The sequence below is a fragment of the Condylura cristata genome, unplaced genomic scaffold (genome assembly GCF_000260355.1).
Source record: "Condylura cristata isolate star-nosed mole 26May11 unplaced genomic scaffold, ConCri1.0 scaffold00009, whole genome shotgun sequence".
Taxonomy (NCBI): Eukaryota; Metazoa; Chordata; class Mammalia; order Eulipotyphla; family Talpidae; genus Condylura; species Condylura cristata.
The window spans coordinates 54,951,836-54,965,781 of record NW_004567110.1 but is presented as its reverse complement, the minus strand read 5'-3'; the positions used below and the strand labels follow the sequence as shown (position 1 = coordinate 54,965,781).

General features: G+C 42.2%; 1 protein-coding gene across 2 annotated transcripts in view; it reads left to right on the top strand.

The window, feature by feature from the left end:
- FAM110B (family with sequence similarity 110, member B) overlaps positions 1-10,605 on the top strand; it is a 148,467-nt gene extending 137,862 nt beyond the window's left edge. For both annotated transcript variants that reach the window (XM_012723104.1, XM_004679862.2), the window contains one exon: positions 8,874-10,605. In XM_012723104.1, the coding sequence (XP_012578558.1) occupies positions 9,188-10,300 (1,113 nt within the window). In that variant the 5' untranslated portion in view covers positions 8,874-9,187 and the 3' untranslated portion in view covers positions 10,301-10,605. The remainder of the gene's footprint in view (positions 1-8,873) is intronic.
- The last annotated feature ends 3,341 nt before the right edge of the window (positions 10,606-13,946 follow it).

Below are 13,946 nucleotides of genomic sequence, written 5' to 3'. Positions count from 1 at the left end.
ACACTGTCCTTCTGAGGTAAAGTCAGTGAACACAATCCATCAGTGTCTTTCTTTGCCCATGTAAAAACTCTATGGATAAGTTTACACCGTCCTTACCCCTCCCCTGGCACCACCTGGAGGATGTTGCTGTACCCATACAATTGTCCTAATGATTTCAACCCACTTACCAAAATAGGGCAAGTTTCATGCTGTCTCAGCCCAATGCCCAATGCCTCAGTGCAACGAGGGTAGACATTATTCCTCATCCATTTTCATTAAAGCCTTAAGCATTAGCTTCAATGGCATCATTGCAACATTTGTTTCTCACCGTTTGGTTGTATGACATGTATATGTTAAAAGAAGTAAGGTTTGGGCCCGCCCTGGTAGCACTGTGGGTTAAAGCACAGCAACAAGAAGCTAAAGCCACTTCAGCATGAGTTTGATCTCTGCCCGGAGGTGATCTCATGGCGTGACAGACCCTGACCCGCCGGCTGCTCCCCTCAGCAGTGTACTTCGTCGATCTGCCTGTTCTGCTTCCCACTCTGTCTCTGGTGAATCCTCTCACTCCCTGCCTGCACCTCTAGTCTGTACCCCAGTCCTGTATACATAAATAAATCTTAAAAAAAAAAAAATAGAAGAAGTAAGGCAGCTGAAAAAGTGAGGAAATGATTTGATCAATGTGGAAAAGTGAAAAAGTGGTTACCAGAGCAAGGATTTTTGTGAAATATCAGTGTACAACCCAACTGAAAGAATAAGCCAAAAAATAAATATATAAATAAAGAGTAGGATGCTAGAATCAAAACTTGAAGTGGTATTCAGAAAGTGTGGTTTCTAAGAGCATACAAAGTGCTAATATTACTGAAAAGAAGATTTTTTTTTTACCTACAGCTTGCAGCAAATTGCTACTGGCACAACACCAAACTTAAAGCTTCTAGATGGTTGTCCCTCTGATTTTGAAGTTTGTTTAATTTAGCATGTGCAAATTCAGTCTCATCTATGCTTTCATTAGTTCCCATTACTTTTATTTTACTTTGTTATCTCCTTTCTTTTGCATTTTTTTGCAGGTTATTCTCACAATATAAACAGAGTTAGTAAAAGTGACTATGTATTGGGAAAGGAAAAGGGGAAATGATCAAAAAAAAAGTGTCTTCTTAATGAAAATGGAGAAATTGATGTCTTTCCACTAGAATGACTTTGCTTCCTTTAACCCACAGAACCAAGAATAATTTATGATTACGTTTTGATGTTAAATCTAATTTTTATGGTCAACATAACATTGATAGGTCTTTGTAGAACATTAAGGAAATGACAGATTTCCTGAAACCCTGTTGGTTAAAAACCATCTTGGGCAGATGTGTGATGTGCTCAGCTGGTTTGGAGCGGTGCCGCTGTTCTGTTTGTCATAAGCTTGCGGATAGAGAATTAGACCAGTGTTTGTTTCCCCATAGGTAACTTTTCAGTAGTGAAACTAGAAACCCAGAAACCCAAAATTATCCTCATCCTGCCCCCTTATCCTCCACATTGACTCCATCTCCAAGGTAGGCCCAGTTTACCTCTCAAACACCACTTAAAATTCTTCACCCTTCACTCCATCCCCAGAGACACCTTCCTGATAAGGGTAATGTGCATGAAAACTGTCTTTGTACCCCTCCATAACCTCTGAAGGAGGTGTGGTCATTATTCCCACCTCAAAGATGGGACATACCTGGGACACATGAGCTGAAGTGATCTGCAGGAGACCATCAGGCATTGAAGCCAGAGCTTCAAAGCCACAGGCCGTGCTGTAAGGAGCGGCCATGCTGAGCCCCACTGCCATCATTGCACCCACCTGCCCTCTGCACAGTTCTGGCTGACCTTTCCATAGTCATCTCCCCCATTCTGGTTACTCACTTTGGCTAGCAAAGTTCATAAAACACAAATCTAAGCCTGGCACTGATGTTTCACTACCCGTTCTTGCTTTCCCATTAGCCTTGCATGAAATCCCAAGTCCATCCACCCCTTCTTGCCCACATTATGTCTGTCGCTGTGTTCCTCGTTCCTCCTGACACTGCACCAGCCATGTGGTATCCCGTTTCTTTTCTTTTTCTTTCTTTCTTTCTTCTTCTTCTTCTTTTTTTTTTTTTTTTGTTAAGATTTATTTATCTATGCATACAAGAATTGTAATACAGGTCTGAGGTATGGGGGTTAAGTGGTTGCACCTGTCTGGGGAGCAGAACAGACAGATTGACTAAAATACACTGCTGAGGGGAGCAGCAGGTGAGACAGGAGAGGTCTGCCAGGCCTGCCATGTGGTCACCTCCCTGGCCAAGGATCAAACTCCTGCTGCAGTGGCTGCAGATAGTGCCAAAGTGCCACCAGGAAGGGCCCTCCTAAGTTTTTTGAGTGGACCATGAGCTCCAAAAAATGACTCTAAGGACAGATGTCCTCGTTGTCTTCTCTGAATGGTGGCTCTACCCTGGCGCCAGTCCCTCCATCTGTCTATTGAGAAGTGGTGTGAAGGGAAGGCCTTGAGCATTTTACCACCCCTCTCAATGTTACTCAATTGATATTCCTCTCAAATATTTTAAATCTTTTTTTTCCATTGTTATGACTTTTCTATCTCTTTAATTGCTTTGTCAATAAGTACTGTCAATTGATTGAAACAACCCATTATTCAGGAAGCACTCTTAGAATGCTTACAGAATCCAAAGGTTAACATTGTCTTGTGAAATTGTACTTCTACTTCACTGACAAAGATGTTTCTCTACTATAAATGGGGACAGCCAAAAATAAAGTTATGAGACTGACCCCACTCAAGTTGGAATCTTATGTCTAAAAATTAAAAAGCAATGTTCCCTGGGACAGTTTTACATCTGTCTTAAGTGTCTTGTGTCCTGATATGTCAGGAAGCTAGAAAAATCAGTTCTTCTAGAGATCTTACTGACATCCTGTTAAATTGCTTCATTTGCTGCTTGCCTCCAAAATTGTTTTGAGTTCAGAACATTTTCAATTTCACGTAATGCAATTCATTTTCATTGACACAATGAAAACAAATAAGATGTCAGGTGACTGAGTTGGTGACATTACCACATCTTCTACCATAACACACACATGAAAAATGTGTGGGTAAATCTGGGATTATGTTCAACCTGCAGGTCTTTATTCTAGCTCCAGTGCTCGTGTTCCTACATAAAATATAAAAAACGAGTGAGATATTAACTTCTTTTGCTTTTTACTTAATGTGAAGCAATGGTTTTAAAATTTTTAATATTTTTTTAAGATGTTATTTATTTATACATACAGAACTGGGGTACAGGCCAGAGATGTGGAGGGTGAGAGGATTCACCAGAGACAGAGCGGGGAGCAGAACAGGCAGATGATCAAAGTACACTGCTGAGGGGAACAGCGGGCAGGTCAGGAAAGGTCTGCCGTGCCATGTGGATCTTCTTCGGGGCAGGCGGGGATGGAACTCATGTGGAAGTGACTTAAGCTTCTTAGTGCTGTGCTTTAACCTGCTGCACCACCAGGGAGGGCCAAAATTTTTAATTTTTTTTTTTAAGATTTATTTACATGCTTACAGAACTGGGGTACAGACCAGAGGTGCAGAGGCAGTGAGAGGATTCACAAAAAACAGAGTAGGAAGCAGAACAGACAGATTGACGAGGTACACTGCTGAGGAGAACAGCGGGAGGGTCAGGAGAGGTCTACTGTGTCATGTGGGTCACCTCCGGGACAGGGATCGAACTCGTGCTAAAGAGGCTAGCTTGCAGTGCTGTTCCTAACCCGCTATACCACCAGGGAGGGCCCTAAATTTTTAAATTTAAAATGAAATTTTAAAATTAGCAGAGCTTAAGCTGAGGTCTAAATTAGCTGTGTCAAACTGTGAGCCACTTTCTTGCCCTTAATAGTGGGGACTCCACACAGACCACAGTGACCCTCAGTGGCATGGAAGCATGGAATTCCTGGATTAGAGAAACTTTGATTTTAAGTATTTTTCATATAAAAAATAGTTTGGAGCTCATCTTCTGTCTTCGCTTGCCTTTAGGTTTACAAACATTCCTAAGCCCAGCACACTGGGCCTTCCAAAGTCAGTCTGTAACAACTAACCCTATGAACAGCTTGCACATTTGAAGTTAGGTTTCAGGCCACTTTAGTTACGAAAGTTGCAGATATTCTGGGGTTAATATTTCCTGCCTTAAAAGCCCCAGATTTTACTCATTTAATAGACAAGAAGGCTTGGCAGCTTTCCTCAGTGCCAGCGGCATTCATTCTAATTGTGTGAGACTAGCGCAAGAGTGAATCCTTCCCTTTGTCCTTGCTGCCCAAAGGCTGGACATGCTGCCTAAGCATCACCTGGGAGCTGTGAAAAATGAATCCAGGGGCTTCACCCCAAATCAATTGAATCAAACTCTGTGTTTCACAGACAACCCTGAGGACACACAGGAATGTGCAAGTCTAGGAGACAACTGATAGTGATTGGGGAGCACCATTTCTCCTTTTGTCCCACTGTCCTGTGCCCCCCACTTGGCTCTTAGACACATCAACACCTCGCGCCGCCCAGGCTTCTCCCACACACACTGGGACCCGCATAGCCCCCATCTTCCATCAGAAGGAGCTTGAAGGGATCCGCCCTGATTGGCAAACCATTTGGTACCTCGGCTCTACCAAATTTGAGGGGTATTTTTCTCCTAATCCTTTTCATCCTTTCATGAAGTTCTCAAATGGATAATAAACAGGATGGAAGGTAGCCAGATGGTTTATGAATGGAAGTTTCTCCCTCAGGCTTGTGTTCTGTCTCCTTAACTATAAGTAAGGGGCCAAGCAGTACTGTATAATTACTTTTGTTTATGAAGTAACACACACCTGAGAGCTAACTTTCCTTCCCTGAAACAAGATGAAAAGGAAATAGTAGCTCCTAGCCTGTTCTTATGGGTGCCCGCAGCACCTGAGGGTCTACAAGGACCCTGAGGCAGGCTGCGTTCCGAGCATCAGGTGCCAGCACTCCCACAACAGAGCTCCAGGGACAGCATATTTTCTCTTGAGATGTAGTACCAGATTCGCAGACATTTCAGTTAACCCTTTGTCTTGACTGCATCTAGTCTACTTCATAAAAAGTCTACATTTCGGGCCCTCCCTGGTGGCGCAGCGGGTTAAAGCACTGCACTGGGAAGCTTGAGCCGCTTCCGCATGAGTTCGATCCCCGCCTGCCCCGGAAGTGACCCATGGCGCGGCAGACCTCTCCTGACCCGCCTGCTGCTCCCCTCAGAAGTGTACTAAGTTGATCTGCCTGTTCTGCTCCCCACTATGTTCCTGGTGAATCCTCTACCCTCCGCATCTCTAGCCTGTACCCCAGTTCTGTATGAATAAATAAATAAATCTTTTAAAAAAAGAAAAAGAAAAAAGTATACATTTCACGTCTGGAATGACACAGCTCTTTCCCAGCCAACACTGTCAAATATCAAGAAATAAAAGTAGTTAAGGATTATGTAAGTATTAAGAAAAGTAGCAACCTAAGCCATCTTAATTATTTTTTGAAGTGAGTTTAGTTGCGGAGCTAAAACAGGTAGAAAAGTCAGATTATGCCTTATGATTATCCTACCGCACCCAGTCAGTTTCAGTAGCTTTTTCTGTTGCTTTCAATTCTTCCAGTAAGATGCTACTTTTTTTCCTGCCCAATGGGGAAAAAACCATGGTCATTTCTAAACCTTGAATATTACTAGATAAGTCAGAGGAAACCAGGAGAATGGACAAAAACACACAGGAAATGAGGTGTAAAGTAATCACAGATAATTACTATTTTTCTAACCTGATCCTTTCGTACTAGCTTTATATTTCCTCACTGCTTCTTAAGGTTGGGTGGTGTGGAGCAAACAGGTTGAAGTGCCTACAGGAGTACCTGTTTCTTTTTCCATATTTCCATGCCCTCTTTTTCATGACAAAAGAAAGACCCATGAAAGAGAAACATTGAGCTCTCTGGGGAATGTATCATAGAAAATAGACTGCTACCCCTCCACCTTGTGAGTTGAGAGTGGGTTTTATTAAATGTTCCTAAATCCCAGCACCTACCTGAACACACAGATGGGCATGCTGAGAAGCTGGGTCAGTCATTGTGGCCATTTTGGGCTTCAGGTCTAAATACGCTGGAACTACAGCAAAGCCGGCTATGTGGCCAGCGTGAGCATCAGTGCCAGTGTTTGATAAATGGTTTCTACACCATCAGAGGCGGTTTTCCTGTGAACACTAAGTGTAGGAACCAGAGAAAAGTTTAGACATGTGCCATCATCCCCAAGTGCCATTTTGAAATTGGAAATAACTCAGTCATTCCTAGCACCTCAGTAACATATGATTTCATCCCTTTCTGTTTATTTTTTATTTGTATCTTATACATCATTGTGTATTCCCCAATAAATACACCAGTTCATCTGTGAACCATCTCCTGTTTTGATGCCTTTTCTTCCCCTCCCTCAGAATATCTCTGATTGATGGTTGGCTGCTAATTTTGTTGCTGTTGTTGTTAATTTTTTCTGGATCCCTTATTTTGTTCCCCTCTATTCCTCTTATAAGTGAAACCATCCAATACTTTCTTTCCTTTTCCTTCTGGCTTATTTCACTAAGCATTATCCCTCCTAGCTCCATTCATGTTGTCACAAATGGCATGAGTATCTTTTTGACTGCTGAAGTATATATGTGTGTGTGTGTGTGTGTATGTGTGCATTTATATATATATATATTATAATATATATTAATATATATGTATATATGTGTGTGTGTGTGTGTATACCCCATTTTCTTTATCCACTCATCTACCTACTTTTGGGCATTTGGGTTACTTCCAATCTTCCCTATTGTAAATAATGCTGCAGTAAACAAAGGGGCGCAAGTATTACGACATAATCTTAAAAGCACTGTGCAAAGTTTTGTTAAGCAACTCAGGTCCCACATGAGGAGACAAGCCCCAGAAGGGCCCATGCCCACTAGCCCATCTTCCTACTTGCTACATTTTCTGGGGTCCATAGGTACAAAGTTAGTGAGCACAGATCTCAGTCCTATTCTTAATTATGTCCCAGACCTCTACCATGGTCCCCTCTGTGGATACATTTGGAAGATCCAGGGGTAAGTATTGGAGATATGACATTCGTACAGGAGGGACACAGCTGTCTCGGAGGCAACCCTCTCTCAAACTTCCCAAGTATGAGAACCATGGTTACCTCCAAGTGCAGGCTCTGTTCTCAATTCCCTTGGTAAAAGGGGGCAGACTGTGTTCCAGCCTGAGGAGGGCTCTTTAATCTTGCCAGTGATGTGGACCAAGGGCGATATAGGAGCAGATATAGAGGTTCCAGCACGAAATTGTTGCTCCTCTTGTGATATTTCATATATATATATATATTTTTAAGTCAGGAGAAGAGGTGGTTTTTAATAGACCTGCACAATTAAAGGACATTATTATGTAGGAACTGCCTTGAGACTTCTCAGTTCTTGCATAGGAAAATATTTTTATTAGAACAAATTCTTCTGCAGATTCCTAAAATTGTCTCTAACAAAACATGAGATGGGTTGCATATCGAGATGAGAATTTTTGAAGAAGAAATATCAGCCCCCTGCCCAAGTTTGTGACTAATAGACACTTGACTTTCTTACCATGGGGGCAGAGCATCTTCTAGTGATATCACTTTATTTATTTTGTCAGTTATTCATAATTATTTGACGTTAGTTGATTACAGTACTCTCTTATTATTTGTAACTATAACCAAAAATGCAGTTTCTTTATAATGCTGTGCTTATAAATGTTGTCAGAGAGCAATAGGGGGAGAAGTGCAGAGACAAATGTTGCATTATGCTGTGTATTAAATAGAAAGACTCCTTATAGACTTACACTGGGAGTATTGAGAAGTCAGTCATTATGCTGGTTTTCTTTGGGAAGGAGGTAAAGTCAAGTTGCTCAGAAAGCTATGAATTCCCATGAATGCTCAAGTATTGTACACTCTGTCTACAAAGTAAAATATTTAGGTATCATTGACATGATTTTGTTGTTAATACTGGAGTGAGTTTGTAAAAATTATTACTACAAAGAATCTTTTGCTTTCTTTTCATTAGCCATGGGAAATTACAGCACATTTATAAGCAAATTTACATATACAGTTAATTTAGAACTATTTTTACGTTTTTTTAATTAAAAGTAAGCTTGTGTCTAATGGGATGAACTTCATACGCATTTTTGGTTGCAGGAGAAAGTGTTTTTAAATACATTGGCTGAGAAAAAATACCATAAACATGGTGGCTTTTATTTTTATATACACTGAAATTAATGTTATCTGTCAGTTTACTTCATTAATCAGCTTTTCTGCCACTCCCATTTCATGCTCATCCTCTCAGTTATTGAAGAGTTAAAAACGTGCATGTCTCAAGTGTTATTCAAAGATTGCTTGTGAAGAGTCAAAACTTTGCTACATGCAAACGAGACAGTATATAATTCACTCATACCGTAACCTAAAGCAGACGAGGGGTTGTTAGGATCCAGTGGCATGTAAAGACGAGGGTCTCCTGCTTTGCCGAGCTTTAGTTTCTGCATCCATCCAGCGTTTTCTGGGTTGCTATATAAGTAATGACATCGGGCGGGATCGGGAGGCGGTGCTCGGCAATCGTGCGGCAGCTGGGAGTTCACGCGTGGGAAATCTCAGCCCCTTTCTTTCTTCCAAGCACCCGCGGCCGACCGTCCCGCTCCGCGGCGCAGCCTCGGGAGCCAGGTGCAGGTGGTCCTGCTCCTGTAAACCCGGAATCGCCGCCTCGAAATGGCTGGGGCTCCCCGGCCGGCGGTCGGCAGCAGAGGCGGGGGGCGCGCCGCTGGGTTTCTCTGTTGCTACAGCCGTGATGTCACTCGCCCATCCTAACCCGCGGTTGGTTGTTTTGTGTTTCAGCTCTGCCTGCAGTTGAACACAAAGACCTAGAGGAGACTCCCACATCCTTCGGGGAGAAGAAAGGAGGCAGCGAAGCAGATTAAAGGAACTTGTGGCTTGTGGCCTTTTCAGTACCGGGGCTGCCTGGAAGAGGGAAAGTGAATTAAAGCCACAGTGGCAGTTAATGAGCTGTGAGATGAGGTGCTGCTGCTGCTGACAATCAGATTCCAGGCTCCGTCTGCTGTCTTTGTGCTTCGTGTACATGTGTCTATTCAGCGCATCCGGAGGCGCCCAGACGAGAATCCAACACGGCTGCCGGGGAGAGACCACCCACCATGCCCACGGAGACCCTACAGACAGGTAGCATGGTGAAACCGGTCAGCCCCGCCGGCACCTTCACCTCGGCGGTCCCCCTGCGCATCCTCAACAAAGGGCCAGACTACTTTCGCCGGCAGGCAGAACCTAACCCCAAAAGACTTAGTGCGGTGGAGAGACTGGAAGCCGATAAGGCCAAGTATGTCAAGAGTCAGGAGGTGATCAACGCCAAGCAGGAGCCGGTGAAGCCGGCCGTGCTGGCCAAGCCGCCCGTGTGTCCCGCTGCCAAGCGCGCCCTGGGCAGCCCCACGCTCAAAGTGTTCGGCAACAACGCCAAGACCGAGAGCGGCGTGCAGAGGGAGAACCTGAAACTCGAGATCCTGAAAAACATCATCAACAGCTCAGAAGGCTCCAGCTCGGGTTCGGGTCACAAGCACAGTTCTCGAAACTGGCCGCCGCACAGGCCAGATGCCACCGACCTGCACCGGCACTCCTTCGCCGAGTCCCTGAAGGTGTACCCGACGCAGGGCCGCGGCAGCCCTCAAGAAAGCAGCTCCCACGTGGGCAGGAGGCTGCTGGAGCAGTCAGCCGAGTCCTTCCTCCATGTCTCCCACAGCTCCTCGGACATCCGCAAGGTGACCAGTGTCAAGCCCTTAAAGGCAATCCCCTGCAGTAGCTCCGCCCCTCCCCTGCCTCCCAAACCCAAGGTCTCCTCCATTGCCACCATGAAGTCTCCAGAAGCAGACCCGGTGGAACCAGCTTGTGGCGTCAGCCGAAGACCCTCCCTCCAGCGGTCTAAGTCTGACTTGAGTGACAGATATTTCCGAGTGGACGCCGACGTGGAGAGGTTTTTCAACTACTGCGGACTGGACCCGGAAGAGCTGGAAAACCTTGGCATGGAAAACTTTGCAAGGGCTAACTCCGACATCATATCCCTCAACTTCCGCAGCGCAAGCATGATCAGCTCAGACTGTGAACAGTCTCAGGACAGTAACAGTGACCTTAGAAATGATGACAGTGCCAATGACCGCGTGCCATATGGCATTTCTGCCATCGAAAGAAACGCTAGAATCATCAAGTGGTTATATAGCATCAAACAAGCTAGAGAGTCACAGAAGGTCTCCCACGTGTAAGCGAAAGTGTGTGCAGAGGAGGGAGGGGTGGGTCTCTGTGCATCAGCAGTTGTGAAGGTTGTGAGGTCTCCTTGAAGTGTTGTGAGCTTCTCCACTCTCTTTGTGTTGCTTGTTGTGCAATGTTTTCAAGTTGCATGCCTGTCAACATGGGGACTGACCTTGGCTTCCACTCAACCATCGCTGCAGAGCCTGGCCCAGTATGCCTCATCTGCCAAAAGTTTCAGGCCAGGATCTAATTAGGGCTTTGATCTTCAGCAAAACTGTTTACAGGAAAAAAACAAACAAACAAAAAAAACAAAACAAAAAAAAAAAACGGTATACAACTTATTCAATATTTATGTGTTTCTTGTGTTTTTATATTCTGCGCTATTGTGTCTTAATTAAAAGTTTTATCAACTAGCTTTTAAGTTGAGAGTAGAATCTTTTGAAATAAAAAAAGCCAATTTGCCTACATGTGAAACCGAAATAATTGGGGAAATAAGTAGGATCTGCTACCAAACAGATACAGAGACTGTCCTCAGATGAAACCATTTGGAGTATTTTGAGGTAGAAAGTGGTGAGCCTAATGTTGATCTTTTATATATTTGAAGTTCTTAGCCACTTGCTAAAGTAATGGTTGGGGCAACAATGCTACATTTTGTGTCCTATTCCGTGTGTAAATGTTGGTGGTTTGTGTAATACTGACCCCAAGGAAAGACAATCAGATACAGTGAAGGTGATTCAATCTAGGGCGCTGGGTGTTTGGGGGTTATATTGCTGTTGTTCTGATTTGTGTTGGTTCAGAAATTTCTACTATTGTTCATTTGATAAGAATGACCACCCAAAAAACTGATACTGAATGTCTTAAAAAAATTTGTTTTTTGGTCAAGAGCTAATTCCATGCTGATTCTCCCCACCCCACACACTCCATACCTCCCTCTGTTGTTGTTTTATTTGGAAGCAGGGAGTGGGGTTGTGCAGATTTGAGCTACCTGAAGACATGAACACAAATGGAAATACCAGCCATATCAGTAGTGCACCTCCATTCAAAAGTGAATGCATTCAGTAGCTGAAACCTATCTGAGCAGTGCGATTGTGATGTCTTGCCTATGTTATTCTCGCAGGCTGTAGAGCTTTACTACAGCTCTAGAAATTGTAGAAACACAATACTATGTAGCTTTTCCACCCCTTGGTCACTAGCGCTGCATACAACTTGTTCCTTTTCCCCCAATAACCTGTCTTCCAGGTGGTCTTGTTAGCTGTCAACCAGCTGACGGTTGTGGTGTGGTAGCAGAGAGGTGATTGTGCCGTGGTCTGTTCATGGCCCTTGTACTCAAGCTCTGAAGTTGTCAGCAGCACTACCTTAGACTTCATCAGCTAATAGGAAACTTTTTATGGTGTAAATGCTGTAAGACTGTACATACTTTGGTTGTTATGAAATCTTTATGAAAAAAAAGAAAAAAATTACATTAATAAATAGCTCTGGTGCAGGCACTAATGGCAGTGGTTTTTCTTTGTCCTTTCCTTTGCTTCCTACACAAAAATTTAACTCTGGACTGTGAGCCAGAAGCAGATATGTGATAGCCTTGAAGAAACATTTCATTCAGTGATTTTCACCATATCACAATTATTCTGAGCTGCAATATTCTTAATTGTAGCTAAAACAATGTGCTTTTGCTAACATAGTTTCATCAAGTTTCCTAAAATATACTATTGCTGCTTTACTTAGTTCACACTTCTGTTATTTTTATCTTTTCTTAAACATCTGAATTTTTCACAACTTCCACAAAGCCTTCAGTTGTAAATATTTATGAGCTCTACAATGAAGATATACCTTTGAGAGTTATAGCCCTGTTTTATTTGTACAAACTCAACACCATTAGCATTGCATGTGTTCATATAGTTCCCATTCATTCATTCAGTTCCCATCCAATGGAACATTTGTTGACCCACTTAAGTTTCAGGCCTCACAGTGGACACAGCCTGCTGTGGTCACCACTGCTCTATCTGGAGGAACTTAGATTTTCACATTTAAGTTGATTATCATTCCACTTAATGGAATGTCTTATCTGTCATTATAAGGACCCTGATTATTCAATGAGTATTGAGTCAAATTATTTGAAGATTAATATTTCTTCAAAGTTCCATACAAAGTAAAAGGTTTATTTAAAAAGTAATTTTCAGAAGCAAATATGATTCTCAGTTATTGCTATTCGCAGATATTTTCCTGCTGAAAATCAAATTTAGTTCCTGGGCTATCTCTGCTGGTTTTGAATTTTTACTGTTACTCTGATATTCAACTAGAGTTCAGCTAGAGCTCTAATTTCCAGAAGAAACATTTTAAAATGCAGCTATTAGTGATGATAATATATAATGCAATCAAGGTAATACAATGAAGGTATGTTTGTATGTGATGTGTGTATATGCATTCATATATACATAAACAAAAACATACGTGTTTTCCCTCATTTGTGTAGAAACATGGCCCCTTAAAGTACCTGTGGCTTTACATTTATATAATCCATCTCTATCTGGGGCTTTCAAATAAAATTGGTATTATTTTCCTAAGGTAATCAGTTATGGGGAGGGGAAACAGTACTTCTTAGCTCATTTATATCACTGCCTATGTACTGTTTTAATTATAGATTCTACTTGAGTCTTCCAACATTTGAAAACCACATTTAATCTGTATTCCACTATAATCCAGTTTCATCTTCTGTGGCCTTATTTGTGGAATGCATAAATGGGAGGCTTTTGGTTTCAATGGAAGGAAAAATTTCATTATACACTTTTTTGTTCTTTTGAGTTTTGGTAAAGCACTATTTCAAATGCTTAATATTAAATCTTAAAAGTGAGATATTTCAAAACAAAAACCTGTCCTGAGAAGTTTAGAAATTTCTGATGATTATGAGCCATGACCCTAGAGTGGGGTGACATACCACAGAGCAGGCCAGAGTTTATAGTAGATGTTAAATGTTAACTTGGATTTTTAAGAAATACCACATTTAAGTCCTATGCTAGTTACAATATAAATGTTGGACTCAAAATGGTAATTACTCTTCTATTTTAGAGGTGAAAAACCATATTCCATGGAAATACAGGCCCTTACCTAAGATCTCAGAGGAAAGAAGTGCTCAAGTAAAATTTTACTCAACTCCGTGATTTTGAACGCTCAGGCCAAAGAGAGGTGGGTTCAGTGTTTTGTAACTTAAAAATAATAATAAAAAAAAAAAACTAAATTAATCTTGATCACTTTTTCTATTACCTGAGCATATAAATATCTCTCAGTCAGAATTTCAGCAATTTCACTCTGCTAAATAGTAACCAATAAAATTTAGAGAAACATTTAAGCTGCTTCAGTATGTGTAATATACAGCCTACTGAAATCAGAGACAATGCTCTTAGAATCACGTTTCATTTCTGAATGTGCTATGTTTTAAAATCACATCCTGTCATTTTTTGATCAAGGTCTTTTAGAAGGGTAAACTATAGAGAAAAATGGCCACAATCCAACAACCAGGAAACACATTTTGATAATTTGTTGAGTCAGCAATACTCCATTCTCTCATCCTTGATGATGTGCATAGTATGTCCTGACGAGAAGGTGCCTCAGGGAAGGAATAAAAAGATAAAGGGTGTGCCAGAAGAACCAAAGCGTCTCATAACT